Genomic DNA, 17,399 nt, shown 5'->3' with positions numbered 1-17,399 from the left:
TCTTCCTATGTTTCGAGCTTTCCCAGCGATCCCTGCTTTTTTTTGTGGTTTCGGAAATGCCTAATCTGTTCACGTAACGAAGTCCCGGGAGTGTTCTCGCTTTCACCCGAGTTTCCCCCAATTTCAGGGGTTTAATTTATACTGGGCTAGTCGGAGAGAGACCCACATCCCATAGCCGCCGCCCGTATCGTCCATGGTTGTCCGAGGAGTTGATGGCGGCGGCCCAAAAAGCAAACGGACATAGGATTTCCGTGGACCCATCCATCATCGTCATCCGTCCCTACGCCCTCCGCCTACCACGGCCACACGACTTCCTCTCTTTTCTCCTCTCTTTCCACCCTTCCTTCTCTCTCCCCTCCCACGCTACCCCAATCTCTCTCTCTCTCTCTCTCGCTCTCTCTACCGTTTGCTCTCGTTCGCTCCCACGTCGTTTCCTCGACGCTCCTCCTTTCCTGGACCTCTGGGACCTCCATCCTCTTTTTGAATATCTCACGAGGCCGCCATCGTTACGGACACCAATCTCGTGAAGTCTAGTCCAGGACCGAACGGATTTCGAGATGGAATTCTCGGACTTAAGGGCGCGGTTATGCTCCGGACGATTTTCAACACTAAACCTCAAATGACCGGTTTCATGTACAATATTTTGTTCTAAAGTTATTAAAATTGGAAAAATCTTTCCCGTGAAAAATGGGCGAATACATTTTTTGATTCAAGCGTGTACGGTAATAATATTGTTATTTTTAGAAGACAACGCGTGCCAGTTAGTTTTAGCAATGTCATTTAAAACCGCTATGCATGATCGTCTTGCTTATTCCAATGGGGTTTTATCTCCTGGGACTACAGCATCGAGTCGTGTCGAAGATTTCGAACAGAGTCCAATAAATATCTACGATAATAATTTTCATTAAATAAAATTCTATTTTGTTGCTCTGCTCATTGGATGGCACATATGTTTATCTTTTATGAAATTGTGAACAAGTTGCACAACTGCTACAATCAATACCAACACGATTGTAGTTGAGGAAATATCGTATACTACTAAACGGTAATTAGTAATATGATACGTAATTGTACTAAAGTATAATTGTAGGACAGGTATGTTCATGTTGCATCCAGCATAACCGCACCCTAATCCGCGCCAACTCGCGCACACAGGTTCAAATCGTTCGCCTGCCACATGGCGCGAAGGAATTTTCTTTCAGAACGCCATCGCTGCGATATCTTGGTTGCATTCCAGAATATATGCACAAGGAATTTCGCAACAATTAGGATCTAGTTGTACCTTCCACCACTATGAAATATTCCATCGAAAAGATTCCGTCAAAATGATCACTATTTTAGAATCTTGATGAAACTCTAGGAAGAACGAGCCTGATAAAGAAATGGTTAAAAGAGGACGTTGAAAATGAAAATATTTTTTCAAGCAGGAATAAAATATACATTTCCTAACTTTCATAAGTTTTACAAACATTCATTATTTCTTTACGAGTCTAAATCGAATGACAGGTGGGTACGTCGATATTTAAAATATTTTTCTTTCGCCTCTCGACACACAAAATGGCCGTTCCTCAATCTTCAATCCAGAGTGCATAATAGCGCAATTAAGCAAAACTAGGGAACAATAAATACTCTAACATCTCCAGCAACCACTCAAGACCAACCCCGAAATTCGAAAACCCGGAAGAACATAAAATACGAGTGCTCCAGGACAAACAAACACGCCCACGTGGTCCAGGATCCACGCGAAGTTCGTTCATCCAGCTTATGGTGTCCAGTCCATAAATCCGTTCGCCCAATTAATCGAGGTACAGTTAAAAGAGAACAGAAAAAGAGAATCAAGCCAAAGAAAAGAAAAGTAAAGTGGTCGGAGCGGCGCAAGGTAAAGAGAGAGAGAGAGAGAGAGAGAGAGAGAAGGGGCCACTTTTAATTCCTCATTAGGTGCACGGGTTATTGGCCATTTACGTAGATATTCGCGCGATTAATTCAGTGGTAATGCACTCTTTCGCCGCGCCGGTTCGCAGAGCGGTGCGCACACTTGTTCCTCGCGTCGGTGCGCCGGGGATTACATAAGAAAACGTACACGTGCACGCGCGATAACGGAAGCCTCACACCTATGCACCGGCTGCACCGGCGCATGCTTATTTACCGGCCGAGAGGACCCAGAGAGAGAGAGAGAGAGAGAGAGAGAGAGAGAGAGAGAATGAGAACGACGCGATATCATAAATCTTTTCGCGCAAGAGGATCGCAATTATCTTGCGCATTAAAACCATCGCCTGTCCCGATAGGCTCTGCTCTTCCTACTGCCTCAGATTGCGGATCGAAGCCCAAAGCTACTCTGGAGATGATCATGCACAGGATCATTGCCATACTACCGAATTTTGCCATAATTAACGCAAAAATTGCAACTTTTTCCTGTATATTTTTTAATTTACTCCTGCTGGATGTGTTCGATTTGATACTACTCCGTTTATAATTGCTTTAAAAACTGAAACGAAGAAGTTTATATGGAGAAATTAGTGCTGAACCTCTACTATCCGAACTAGGTTTCCATAGAATTAGAATTAGAATATAATTAGTAGACTGCGGATCTCTATGCGTTTACGTCTTCTGAAAATGTTGAAAAAATACTAGAATATGAAATTCGACGGAATTTAGAACACTCTTTATTTATTTCAGTTTCAGAATGGCTAGTAACACTGAAAATAAGATTTCATTTGATTCCACTTTCTTAGAATTCGTTTGCAAAAATTACAAATTGCATAAAGCTGCAGCCGAGTAATTACGTACAGATACACTGACTTTCTAATAAACAAGTGAACGTTTCTGTCGAAAGCGTTGTTGAATGTTAATATTCTTCAGCTGAACTCAAGCAACCATGTTCCTCGACAGATTCCGACAAACGAAGTTCTAACGATCTTCAAAAGGTAAATTATTAAGTTATGTACTAGTTATCTCGTAATTTAATTTTCCATTAAGTGCAATAGCAAGACCAACGCGTGTACATCGAAGAGTATACAAAATAAATTGATAAATGAAGTTGTAAATGGTTTTGAGGCGTAGTTTCGAGCACTGTCCAGTTGCCAAGAAGGTCCACTATCCGAGAAATAAATTATATAAATTTCTGTGTTAAACAGACCCAGAGAATTGCACTTTTGAGGAGAGGACTTCCTTACGATTTCCGGCGAGGATTTCGGCGATTCTTCGGGACCGAGGGTCTCGAAAGGAATTTTGTCTGGCCGATTCGAGGAATCAAGACCGATTCCACGCGTCAATTTTTTCCCCCAGGATCAGCTGGAATTCCAGAACCGCGTCACGGTGTCGGCGCAGCAGAATTACAACCTCATCGTGGTTTACTTTCGCGGTGGCGTTTCACGCGTCCCGACTCGCAAAAATATTGCATCTTCTCCCCGTGATAATAAGCATAACGCAACACAGATAGCACTCCCACCTCCCCTGTAATTCTACTTTGTAATTGCCAATGGTCGAACGGCGCTCGAACAGCAGATATAATTTTTACGTTGGTTCTCTGTCAAACTAATTGGCTCGTAGACCGGCTGCCCTCGCTTTTCCGTGATACTTTTTATCGTTATCTGCTTGTCGGATCGGTGGAAAAAAAGATTATGTTAAGCAGCGATGCAGACGGACGCATCGTGTACAAGAGATATCAATGACAGGCTACAATTAAATTGAAAATCCAGTGGAGGTACATCCGCGTGGTCGGATCGAGCTGCGCTCTTGCCTATGGCTGCTGAATTATTTTCCACGGGGACATGATCCGTATCCGGAAACATTAATCTCGGCCCGTAGTGAAACTGATTGTGTTCAATGGAAATAAGTGAATTTTGCATGCGCGGATATGCGGGAGTACCGCGTGTATTGCTGGCCGAAGATGGCACATCTCGATTTACATTGAATTCTGTCAGTATGGTTTTGATTACTCGCCCTGATTTATACTAACTGTCTGTAGAGCTTCTCATTGCAACGAGGAATTATATCAACATAAGCCGAGCTTGATCGATCTCAACAGAAATCTGGCTGTTATTGTATGCATTCGTTTCTAAAATTTATTTTGAACGTTCTATAATACCTTTTCTAGGATTGCACAGGGTGATAAAAATACTGTACAATAATTTAAAGGTTTACGATATTCGTTGATACCAGTGTGACATGAAAGCTCAGTGATTGATGTAGAACGTTCTTATTCTACGAATTAACGTGGAAATATTTGTTATACACAAAGTACGAATCCTAATTACAGGAAATTCTGAATCCTGACGAAATATTTAAACCAATTTGTTTTATGTCTAATGCCTGGCAAAATTCTTAAATTAATTCCCTTTGTGTCCACTGGTTCACAAAATAATTGATGCAATTACTTTCCTGACTAATTCCCACAAAAAAACATTAAACTAATTCCTCTTAGAATTCAGCGTGATCTAATTACTTAACTCTGGCAAACATTTACCAAATAAGCCCAAAAAGGTCCCTCCATCATAAATAAACACATTATTACATCGATTGCATTCCGAACCACCATGGAACCCATAAAACTCATGATTGACGTCCCAGCTCCCGACAGGTGGCCATTTAACGACCCCATCCCGTCCGCAAATGGCAGATCGGCGAAACATCGTTAGACACCTCGACATTAGAAGCCGTACACGTTCGCGAATAGGTTTTCGTGACGTTCGGCAGTAAACTGCGACCGATGCGCACTCGAAATGCCGCTTTGCCGCGGTGTATGTGTGTGTGTGTGTGTGTGTGTGTCGCGGGCCCGGCGAACTATGCCGGAATTTCCTAACCGGTGTAACGCGAATGTCCCGCAAAAGGTGCCAGGGAATCTCGGCGGTTTCGCCGGGCAAATGCCCCGGGAGCACCTGCATCTATAAAATTGAGCCATGCATTATTCATGGGGTGGCCTGCTTATAGCGTTCGCTCGCTCGCTCGCGCGCGGGCACGCGGGCGCTTCACTCGGCTGGTGTTTTGCAACGTCGGAAAAGAAACGGGCGGCCACCGCCTGAAATGGATGGCCAGATAAATTGATATGAACTTCGGCGTGATTGGTAGCCCGGTAAGGGTAATGGGATCGAGTGCGAACTAATAGATGACGATGAAACTGAGAACCGTGGCGGATCTGGACAACCGATACGAAAATCGCCTGAACATCGATGGAGGAAACATTCTGTGACCTGAGACCATTCTCTAGCTGTTCGTAGAAAGAACAAGCTACAGATTGTGAAGGGACATTACGTCGAGGCTCTTCGTGTGGGAAAGTACAATTTGTTTGAGGTTCGAGAATTGGGTAAAGAACAATGGGGAAAGAAAAGAAACAGAGAAATTAATTTTGTAGGTTTACGCACAGTATCTGGCACAGGAGATTGCGAAGTAGAAGAGGATCGATACGTGAATTACAAGGGGTGAGAAGCTGTCTCATCAAATTTTCTTGCATTGAACGTGTAGAAAATTCTTCGGGGTCCAAGATTAATGAAAAGAGAAAATGTACATTGATTTTATAGATTTATGTTTTTGGTATGGATGATTGTACGACAGACAAGGATCTCTGTTCATACAAGGGGTGAGAAACTGTCTCAACAAATTTTCTTGCATTGAACGTGTAGAAAATTCTTCGGGGTCCAAGAATAATGAAAAGAGAAAATGTACATTGATTTTGTAAATTTATGTGTTTGGGAAAACAGCATCTGTTCATAAATTACAAAGGGTGAGAAATTGTCTCAACAAATTTTCTTGCATTGAACGTGTAGAAAATTCTTTGGGGTCCAAGAATAATGAAAAGAGAAAATGTACATTGATTTTGTAAATTTATGTGTTTGGGAAAACAAGCATCTGTTCATAAATTACAATGGGTGAGAAACTGTCTCTCAACAAATTTTCTTGCATTGAACGTGTAGAAAATTCTTCGGGTCCAAGAATAATGAAAAGAGAAAATGTACATTGATTTTGTAAATTTATGTGTTTGGGAAAACAGCATCTGTTCATAAATTACAAAGGGTGAGAAATTGTCTCAACAAATTTTCTTGCATTGAACGTGTAGAAAATTCTTTGGGGTCCAAGAATAATGAAAAGAGAAAATGTACATTGATTTTGTAAATTTATGTCTTTGGGAAAACAAGCATCTGTTCATAAATTACAATGGGTGAGAAACTGTCTCAACAAATTTTCTTGCATTGAACGTGTAGAAAATTCTTTGGGGTCCAAGAATAATGAAAAGAGAAAATGTACATTGATTTTGTAAATTTATGTGTTTGGGAAAACAAGTATCTGTTCATAAATTACAAAGGGTGAGAAATTGTCTCAACAAATTTTCTTGTACCGAATGTCTATAAAATTGTTTGGGGTGCAAGAATGATGTAATGAACAGAAATATAAATTGATTTTTTGAGTTTGTGTCTTTGTTACGAACTATTACAAAGCATAGAAGGACTTGTACGTAAATTATAGGGGATGAGAAGTTATCTCAACAAGTTTGTTTGCGCCGAATGTCTATGAAATGGTTTGGGGTGCAAGAATGATGTAAAACGTAAATATAAATTGATTTTTAGAATGTTTTTATGGACAGGTACAAAGCCTAGAAATGTTTGTGCTAAAACTACAGAGGGTGAGGAATTGTTTCAACAAGTTTTATACTATCGAACGATTGGAAATTTTCTGAGGAGCCAGGATGATGGAAAGTGGCAATGTAAATTAATTTTCTGGGTTCATGTCTTTGACACGGAGGATTACCGAGCAGAGGAGGATCGATACGCTTGTTCCAGGGCCACGGGGGCACGCATTGTTCGATGAACCGAGAAAAGACGTCATCGTGCCGACATCTGTGAGCGGATTCATGCACTCGATCCTCTTCCTTCCTTTGACTGGCAGCAAAGTACGCACACGGGCCTTTTATCGGCGAAACGAGAGGCTTCTACAGCTTCCGAGCTGAACCGAGAGATGGTTCCCAACAAACTTATTCGATAAACAATTACACGATATGAAATAAATATAAAATATAAAATATCCCTTTGCTTCATTCTCAAACATCTACGGGGAAAAGAAAATATTTTCACTTACGTTGGACGGGTAAATTTTCGTTGACACACGAACTTAGGGATGTGGATGCACATTTCGCGACAAGGAACGATTTCGAAAGTCGAGCCTAACCGGCTCGAAGTCACCGGAACAACTGAAGGCAAAGGAACGAGCTTCGACCTTGCATTTCCCAGGATTTCGAGAACGAGGAGGAAATAAGAGCAAACGCAGCAGGGCGCTGAAACCTGTCCTCTCTTACCTAACCCGAGTGAAGGGTGCCGGCCATTATCACTTCGTTATTGCCGTCATAAATTTCCAACTCGTTACACCAGAATTACCCCTGCGATTCTTCGCAGCGACCGGGAAAATTTCCGGCGAACCTTTTCCGGCTTCCCTTTGCGCTTCGAGCAGGTGTCACGCACTGACTGTTGCGATCGAAAGGATTTTCGATCTACCTGAGATGAACTGGACCCTTTGACGCAACTACTGAACAAGGATCTCGGGACGACCCATAAAATCAGGGCAATTTAGTCAACGGAGCCGAAACTGCAGAGCTGGAGCTATGACAGCTTTGCGACTGTACCCTTCACCATTTTGGGTTCTGTAAACCCTCTCGTTTGAGAAAATATATTATGCTATATATTTTTCTTAATTTTTGCATCCTCGAAAACGAGCAGTGGAGAGCTAGCTGAACCCATTGGGCTCAAAGATGGCGACGAACGTACCAAAGCGCATTGGATCCTTCCAATGTTTGCACATTATAAAATGAAGAGTAGGAAGCTGGTTGAACCCAGCACGCTCAAAGACGTATGAAGAGGGATTTTGGTCGGTGTTTTTCAATTTTCGGCGACACCAGGACGAAACGCACCGTCGAATGGAAACAAGCAGCCATCATGGGAATAAAAGTGGATGAGTCTCTCTGGCTCTGCCAAGCCGTGGAGCCAACTCAGCCGGAGTCGAGGGAACTTTTATGGGGGGCTGGCATGGTGTACGTGTGGTGAAACTACCGGGCTAAAAGGTCAGCGCAATAAATAACTCCGGACGTCGGTATACCTAGAAACTGGAGACATTATGCCAATCTTGGCTCGCGGACCCGTACAAATGTGGTCTAGTTTTACCTACTGTTGCATAAATCTGAAAGCGGCCGGCTACCTGGCGTAGCCTCTCTAGAAAACCTTGCTTTCTACGAAACCTTCTGGTCACGCGGCGGAAGCCTTGAGCCTATTTTCGAGAACCGCGTCACGTGTACACCGAGGTACGTATCCACGCTCGCGAATACCAAATTCCGTTTCTTCTCCCTTGTACTACCCGACCGCGTTTTATTTTTTTTTCTCCCAAGCGATTGATGTCTTCCTCGTGGAAAAGGTCGTTCGAGATAACTGACAAAAATGGGGAAGTCACTTGAATATTTAAGATCCGATGCTGTAGAAAATTCGTCTGTTTCCGATACGACTTTCTCTGTGTATGCTAGTTTGTGCGAGTACAGTGCAGATTTGCTCACTGAAAAATTTTATACTAATGTTTCCGCATAAGATGGCCCGGTGACTGAGATGACAAATTTTCAGCACTTCATAGTACCCTACTCAACATTCATTAAAAAACATTCAGAAAATCCAAAGTTGTAAAATATGTTTCTTTCGATTTGCAAAAAATCTATGATTCCCTTATTTTGATGTTATAATTTTAATTGTGTTTGATTTGCAAATATTTTTATTGTGGATACAGATTCAATTTCCAATTCACTGATATTGTTGAAAAACGTGGACCATCATCCCTGACTCTAGAATATGCAAGTGCTCTAAAATACAAATGCATCACGAGGGAATGTTAAATGAAAAGGCGACAGAAGTAACTCTGTACTTGTCATGTAAGAATTTTTACCCTCGATTTATACACTCGAGCAAATGTATGACTCAATGTATTTTGATAACCTGATTAGCATCGATTAAGTGTTGTTGGTTGCATTAAACGAGGTAAGAGACTTTGGGTCTCGTATGGTACTCTAATGAATCTAATTAGCGTCCGTGGGAAGGTAGAACCGGTTTCGCTGCAAATTCATGTAAATGGAATTGTGTCTGTCGAGGTGACAATTTGTAGCTAACCTCATACATGGGAGATTCGAAAATTTGACCTTGGAATGAAGTATACTACAATTGAACCTCTTGAAAACACCAGGAGCCATCGATTTCAAGATTAACCCAACTACAATGGTAAGTTGCGGAACATTGAACCAACTGGTCCAATGAGACAGGCTTCTAGAAGTATGATAGTCTTCAGGGAAGGTGGTAGCAAGGACCAGTCGCAGCCATTTTATAGAAATATTGGAGGCTTATGAGGGTTTGCTCACAGCGCAGGGTATGCTAAAATTAAGACAGCTAGGAGTTCATAGCATCCCTAATTTAAATCCTGGACGAAGGTAACTGCGATGGTAGCAAACCATTGAAAGAACAACCTCAATGTAGTCACCGACTTCGCAGTCTTCACGTTAAGAGTAAAACGGCGAATCTTTATAGTCCATCAATCACAAGGTCAAAAACTAGTAACTTACCAAATTGACTTCTCATCCACGGGTAAAGCGGGCTGGGCAGGTTCGCACTGGCAGCGCCCTGAGGAGCGCCCTGCTGTTGCTGGCTGAGTGGCGACGTAACAACCCCTTGATGCTGCGGTGCTGGTTGCTGTTGCTGGGGATGCATGCCGGCCTGTGACTGTTGGGTAGCCGCTGGCGCGGGTTGTTGCTGTTGATACATCATGTGCTGTTGTTGCGCCTGTAGGTGCTGATGCTGGGGCTGTTGCTGGGGGTGTTGGGTCTGTTGGGGCTGCATGTGAGGATGCTGCGAGTGCATCTGATGGTGCATCTGTGGCTCGACGAGCGGCGGACTGTCCGGTCCGTCGAGCACGCTACCCTGGTGATCGACCGCGGACGCCTGAAGCTTGCAGCTCGCGTAGACGATGGGCGTGGACGGATGTCCGTTCGGGGTCGGCGTGTGTCCCATGTGTCCCATGCCGGGGCTCGGCGAGGTCGACCTGTAGGCGCCCATGCCGTCGATGCTGCCGTGCTCCTGCTGGTGCTGGTAGTAGGTCGCGTTCCGCATGTCCATCCGGTTGTACGGCGGAAACCTCGGGTATGGCATGTCCTGTTGGCTACCAGCGGCTCCATAATGGTGGCCTGGCACCGCCTGCCTGAGCAGGCTAGGGTCGCAAGGGTCCCCGGCTTGCTGAGACTGCTGCTGCACCGACTGCGTCTGCTGGGGCACCTGGACGGCCGCACCGTAGTGCTGCTGATGCTGATGCGGGTGTTCCACCCCGCCATTACGCAGGTCCGGGATGTATGAATTCGCGAAGTACGAACTCATGCTACTGTCCCACCGGTCCCACCTGCTAGTGCCACCTCGGTCTTGTTGGGCGCTCTCCGTGGTTTGTTCTTGATCCAGTATAATATTCCTCTTCAATCCTACACTCGGATCACACTCCTTTGCTCTTCTTCCTTTTGTACTCTCTTTCTCTTCTTCTTCTTCTTCTTCAGGGTTTCCTCTGCCTTTGCTGCTGTGGCTGATGCTTCGTCGTATTACGGACACTGTCACACGATTTCTATATGTAGATTTTTTTTACAGATACTATGTATAGACTCACTTCCAGAGCGATTTTATATCGAAACACACACACACTCTCTCTCTCTCTCTCTAGGACACGCGCACTATATTTTCTATCACACCACCATCACTGCGAATCACTAGTGTATCATACGATCGGAGCGATTTAGGATCTTTTTCCTTTCGCTCTTCTCTCGTTATCACACTTCCGATTCACCAAGAAAGAAAGAACCTGTATTCAACTGGAACACTAAAGAACCGTACGTTATCAAGCCGCCGGCTTGAGGGGAGGGAGGGTTTAACTTGTACACGAGGGGGGGAAGAGATGATGATCAGAGTTCTACGTCTTCTTCGGTGTGGTACCTTCGTTCAAAGCGCCAAGCCGCTCCAGACACGCTCCGTTCCTCTGTCCACCCTGCTAACGAAGTTGTGCCGCACCTGGAACACGAAATACAACACCCGTTAAGATTCTCCGAACAATTTAACCTGGTACACAAAAGAATCAACGAGATCCCACTAACCCTTCACCATAGCCTTGCCGTATGACACTAAAAGTCAAACTGTGGCAAATCAGACAATGTCATTCGTTTCTTTCGACCCCAATGCACTTCTTCAAAACAGTCGCACAAAATATCCTCTTGTAGCCATTTCCATCTTACGCTTCATCCCGACCACTTTACACCGAATGTTTCATTCATGATTTCATTTTTAATGTAAATGCAAGAAGCACAAATGTAATAGAAGAGAGACGACAAATTGTGTCTAACCGACCACCTAACGTTAAACTGACTAACTGTGTTTCTTCCATGATGTCATATTTCTGCAGCAAATCATAAAGTAATAGCAGGAGCGTGTAGGATGTAAGACAGAAAATGGGTGAATCTTCACCCGAGGATCGCGCGAAAGTGAACAAAGTTTTCGAGAACAGTCTTCGCGAGACGTGTCAGCACGGGGATCAGCGAAGCCAAAGCTCCGTTTGCCGATCTTTGCCCGACGAACTGAATGAACCGAGCTTGGTTCGACTCTGACAAAAGTGACAGAAGGCGAGGTACACACGTGCTCGTCACGGTGACGGCCATCGCCCAGACGCCGAACTCGCCTCGGGCCTTCTGTGTGGGCGGGCTAAACGATCGTTAAATTTGGAAAAATTCCCGTCCATTAGCCCGGAGCATGGCTACTGAACGCCTCGTCGACATCCTCCCCCGACCTACTAATTTTTTCTTTTCGTCCCGCGTTCCAAAGGGGTTTCCATCGGGCCTCGTTAGTACGTAACCAGAAACGCACGCGAGTCTTTTTGTCTTTCTGACGAAAGTCAGTTCTAGGAACAAGCAGAAACTCGAACAAATTGCGTTGGTCTCGAAAGGAAACGGAGAGGAGAGGTTTTGCAGAGATTTAATTATAGATTAGTTGGAGAAGTTGCGCCTAGTAGGACTACTTCGAATCTCGCGGAAGTAACGGACATCACGTGACCGTTGAGTCCTGTCGGTCTCTTATCGACCGCATCGATTCTTCCGGCGTCGATCTGTCGATCGTGTCCTAACATACCGACTGTCACACGATGACTTTGAAGTTGGATGACTAAGAACTTCGGACAGGGTACGGCTCTCTGTGTACTGATTGTTTCGTGGCCGACACATGGGAAATTGGCCGTGAAACCTCCATCGTCGAGGTAGTGATGGCTTCGAGAAGTTGGAAAGTGTTCGAATCAAACAAAACAATTTTACACTCTTCTCCGGCAGCAATTTGATTCAGCTATTGTTTCATTTGCACCTTTACTGTAAGTACTAGGACGATTTTTATAAAAAAATTAAGAGAACATCTCCAGTGGCCCGAATATATTAACGTGAAAATACACTTTCAAATCCGAAGAAATATTTCTGCCTCCTATTTTTGGGAGATGCGAAAAAAATTCTTAACCCTGGATCGTAGGCTTTAAAAAATGGAATAATTGTCGTGTAGTGAACCTCCGTGAAACTCCAAAAGAGCGACTCCGATAAAAACGAGTCCCCGTGTATTTATCTGTTCAACATAGAAATTGAAATAAATAATGTTTCGCAGAAAGCGACGCGCGAGAGAAGGGAACGTCGATCGGAATCGGCGTGGCTAAAAGAAAAAGCACGGCCTCGAAACGAGGGAATAGAATGCACGGGTGCGACGGTATTGTGGGCAGCACGGTGGTCGGCGTCGGTCCTGTAGGATGGAAAGAGACAGCGTGTGGGAAGAGGGTGCGGGGGCGGATGTACACGGGATCGAAAGGGGGGCGGTTTGGGTGGCAGGTTGAAGGGTTCGGGCGGAGGTGGGGCCCTTGGGAGTTTGCTGTACACGAGAATGGGTCGGACGCGGGACGATCGCGATTAACATTCCGGCCGCTAGCTCGCTGTTCGCGCGGCGCTTTCATTAATTCCAGCGTATTGATTCCCCGGATTGATGAATGGCCGCCGATAGCGATTCCATGCGCTCTCCGTACTCTCCCTCCTCAGCCACCCCCGCATCGTGCGAGAGAACGCGCGCGCGCGCTCGCGGACGCGAGCGATCCCAGGTTCGTGGTATAAATTCTACCTCTCGCAGGATTTTAACTCAATTCCCGGTTTACGGACTCGCCTTTACCGTATTCTTTCTCCCCCCGCCCCGCCGTTCTCCTGAAACAGCCTTGTCCCCGCGGAACGTATGTTCCCTCTTATTTATTCAGCCCTTCCAAGCTGCCGATCGAGATACAGGCTCATGCCTCGCTTCCATCGGAACCAAACCGGAACCCTTCTTCCGTCCATACGGGCTCGTTTCCCGTTCCCCTTCGAGGTTTTTGCCTTTTTCTCTCACCTGTACCGCGAGGTCCGAGCGCGGTTGAAGCATTAACGCGCAGTTATGAGGTACCGGACTTTTTAACATTTGAAAAGCAGACATTTTTATTAGCGGGATTCCAAGCCTGATTCTTTGTGAACATCTTTTCAAAAATTTCATTCAAATACTCGATCTATTACGGAAGTTGTGCGACTGAACGAGGCCTTTAGTCCACGAAGGACTTTGAAGTTGTCGACCATGGAAGGGGTGCAAAGGGAAGATTTTAGAACAAATTTCGTTAAAATATTTCAACAATCATGGAAGTTATGGTTCTAAACTGGTACTTGCTTTCAAGATGAATGGGGTGGAGGAAGTGCAGGATTATTAAAATTGCAAAAGGTCGTTGTGTTTTCTTGTCACTTGTGAGCATTTTAAGCTAAATTTCATTAAAATATTCCAACAATTGTGGAAATTACAGGACTCGAGTGCACGCATACGTTTCTTGACAATGCGTGCACAATTAACTGCAAAAGGTATTGTTACGCTCATCGAACGGTACCAAACCAACCGAACACAAAACAAACCACTGATTTTAACTATCGCATACTCCCATAGTCCTTAAAAGCGACCGTTGCTACACGATCCGTGTAATGAACCGTTCTCCACCTGGAAAACGTCACGCCTCGGTATTGTCGGTAACGTCTGTGTTCCATTGTTTTCCGTTGAAAACGTTTTTCTGCCCCTTTCTCTCGAGCGGAATTTAATTACGCGCCGGTGGCTCTTAACGGAAAGTCACTTCCGTTGGATAAAACCGTCTGGAAAATAGCAGATTGAGGATTTGTCTGAAAAGGGGAGCGAATTGTGTGTTCGGTGCAGCGGGTATTGTGACCTTTTGGAGTATTGAAATATTTCAAGACTGCGCGCCGCGAAATGGTCCTTGCCTGGTGGTGACACCGATCGGAAAAGACATAAACTAACTAGCCATTTAAAGGTCTAAGGAGTTGGTGTTATTGCCGACAGATGGCGATAGCGATAGCCGGAAGAACTGGAAAAAACGGGGTGGAGCGTGTCTGACAGCTGGGTGGGTTCGGGGCCAAGGTGATTGAAAACAGGGTGGAGCGTCACGTGACGCCATAGCTGGATATGGAAGTGACGTCAGGCAGCTATGATGGCCTCTAGTTAACAAAATGGCTCCTCCCTGGGATTTCTTTGTCTCTCGTTCCTACGTAGCTCGCCTCTGCGACTGCCTGAGGAAACGATCGTGTTCCTTTTCAGCAGACTGAGACTCTACAATAGACCTGAGCTCGTTGCTCAAAAAAATTATTTTCTAATAATTAATTTTGTTTCGTATTAAATCAACCATTCCAACAAATAGAAAATAAAGAAATTATATAATCTTTCGTATCTAAACGCTTTCTTTAATTTAATTCTCAATAATATTCACACCATTCCTAAATATTTCAAACTGTAACAGAAGTATTTCCTAGCAATTAACAGAACTAATATTTGTCTCGAATAGAATAAAGCGGGGAGAAGATAAAAAGCTTTTTACATCGATCCCTTGCAGCTAAAATAAAAGCTTGCAATTTTCCGGGCAAAATATAGAGCACTTTCAAAGAGTAATAGATCATAAATTTTGATCCTTTATAGCTAAAATAAAAGCTCGGTTCCCGCTTCAAAAATTCGAAAATATAATAAATTGTAAATTTGATCCTTTGTAGCTAAAATAAAAGCTTGCAGCTTTCGACGCAGAATAAAAATGGACAGAGCTTATAACACGGTACATTCAATCACCGCAGTACAAGGCAAATTTATTTGAAAACCCACGATATTTATGATATATGAAAGAACTGTTGCGCAAACAATTGACCGGTCAAATTGTTATATATAGATTTATCAGATTACCTTGACTGTCGTTTACAAAAATAATTGCTGTTATTTTCCGTGAGGCGATATTAACACGCGATGTTTATATTAAAATTTTAAAAGCGTGTTTGCTTGGTGTACTGTTTATATTATGCACCGAATTGCGAAACCCGTAAAGATAAACCATTAAACGGTTGTTTAGAGAATTCCCAACACGATACAGAACATTTTTATTAAAATTTACTGTAAGAAAATTAATTCTTGACGCAATGCACAAGACTTTTAATAAAGCCCATCGAATATGCTCGATATTTAGCATTGCAATAATCGTTGAAGTCGAATTGCAGCAATGCAATCATTTCAAAGGAGCGGGAGCGTGTAAAATGAGAAAAAAGAGTGGTCAAGGAATTGAACGGCTCATAAATAGCGTCCGGACATTAGCATACGGCCATCATATTCCTCACGATAAACTAATGGACGCTAATCAAGAAACAAACCGTCGCGCGGTGGGTAATCGAAAGCCTGCTAAGGCTCGAGTGCCGTCGAATGGCGCAGATGAAATGGCCCGATTATGTAAACGGCGTAATATCGCGGTCGGCTGGTCTACTAAAAATTTGTTGGCTCGTAAACGGTGGCAGGATTTGACGTTTATGGGGCCCGTCGCTCGTGCCAGCCGTTCGCACGCCGTAAAACACTCGTAAACTAAAGGAGCTCGTAAAATGGGAACCCTCGAGCGAGCCACCTACGGCACCGAGGTCCCGGAAAGAGAAAAAAACGAAGAAACAGAAAATTGTGACCCAGTACTCCTGCGTTCCGACCTGATTCCCGCAGCTTCCTTTTCCTTTCGTTCCTTCGTGCCAACAATTCCCGCAGTTGCATCGCCGTCGCTAATTTTATCGTCGATATTTTTACCGAACAAAATTACTGGAAGAATTTTATATCCATGTCTGACTGTTAATTCCACAGACAATTTTGTCCGCTGGCTACAGATGATTTCAAAAAATATGGTTGAATTTTAAGAGAATATACAGTGTTTTCTCTATATACGTCGCCAAGGCCTGGATCATAAACGTCGCGAAATTATACCCCGTGAGGGGCCTCGGACGACGAGAAGTGTATTGACTGGCAAGACCAGCGTTTTTGACATATATCGAGAATTCACTGTACCTAGTCTCCATAGTAAATCTTGCGGGATTAAAAAATTCAGAAATAAATTACACCACTGTCAATTAACGAACCAGCCGCAAGAACACACGGAGTTGGGGAATTTCCCATGTCGGCGACCGTGTTTCGCAGCAACCGGCCGATTATGTTCTACAAAGTAGTGCTAATATCCTCGTCATAATCGCTTGCCCCAGTATTTATAGTCAATTTTCCCGGATACATCGGTATCGTGTTAATCTAATTAGCGGTTAATAGCAGGCTGTATTCAACGGAATTAATCAGCCAGTTGTTAATTGAAAATTCAACGTTGCAATAACCGGATAGCGTCGAACGGGAGACCGGTTCAGCAACGGAGTGATGCCTAACGACTCGAGAATTCTCTCCGGCGGCGATTCAAACACCACGACCCAATTCACTCGGCCAATTCGAATGGAATAATCATCTGCCTTTTTCCTGCCTAATAACTGCCTTTATTTGTAGCAAATTAGCTGTTCAGCTGCGCGTTTATCGCTGGCAGAAATCAGGCTCGCCTCTTCTCTACCACATCCTCTTTAACTGGGAGCGACGCACGGAGAAACAGCGAGAGAGAGAGAGAGAGAGTGAGAGAGAGAGAGAGAGAGAGAGAGAGAGAGAGAGAGAGAGAGAGAGAGAGAGAGAGACAGAGAGGGAAGAGATGAACGGAGAAAGTCGAAGTTAATTGTTCGGTAAAAAAGGGAAAATATGTTAACAGTTTCTCTACGTTTCATTGTGATCCGAGACAGCTGGGACCGCAATAAAATCGATGAGAATTTCAATGGGACTCTGTTTCGAGCTCGTTTTCAGTAATTGGGCTCTGCGAAAACGAATAGATCAAATGTGAAACAGTGAGAACATGTTCAGCTCAATAAAATTATTAAAGGAATAATTAAATATGTAGAATCTACAACTTGCAATTGAACAGACTCCACGGATTAATGATTATACTTTTCTAAGTGT

The 17,399-nt window shown here is 44.0% G+C and overlaps 1 protein-coding gene across 8 annotated transcripts in view; it reads right to left on the bottom strand.

The window, feature by feature from the left end:
• The window catches only part of Antp (homeotic protein antennapedia), a 210,054-nt gene that overhangs the window by 17,677 nt on the left and 174,978 nt on the right, over positions 1 to 17,399 (bottom strand). For 7 of the 8 annotated variants that reach the window (XM_076786430.1, XM_076786429.1, XM_076786431.1 and 4 more), the window contains one exon: positions 9,575 to 11,054. In XM_076786430.1, the coding sequence (XP_076642545.1) occupies positions 9,575 to 10,379 (805 nt within the window). In that variant the 5' untranslated portion in view covers positions 10,380 to 11,054. Of the gene's footprint in view, positions 1 to 9,574; positions 11,055 to 11,137; positions 11,254 to 17,399 lie in introns of those variants that run through there. The other variant, XM_076786435.1, reaches the window with a different exon arrangement.

This window comes from Halictus rubicundus, chromosome 4 (genome assembly GCF_050948215.1).
Source record: "Halictus rubicundus isolate RS-2024b chromosome 4, iyHalRubi1_principal, whole genome shotgun sequence".
NCBI lineage: Eukaryota > Metazoa > Arthropoda > Insecta > Hymenoptera > Halictidae > Halictus > Halictus rubicundus.
The sequence above is the reverse complement of the archived record's forward strand: the minus strand, read 5'-3'. Positions and strand labels throughout refer to the sequence as shown.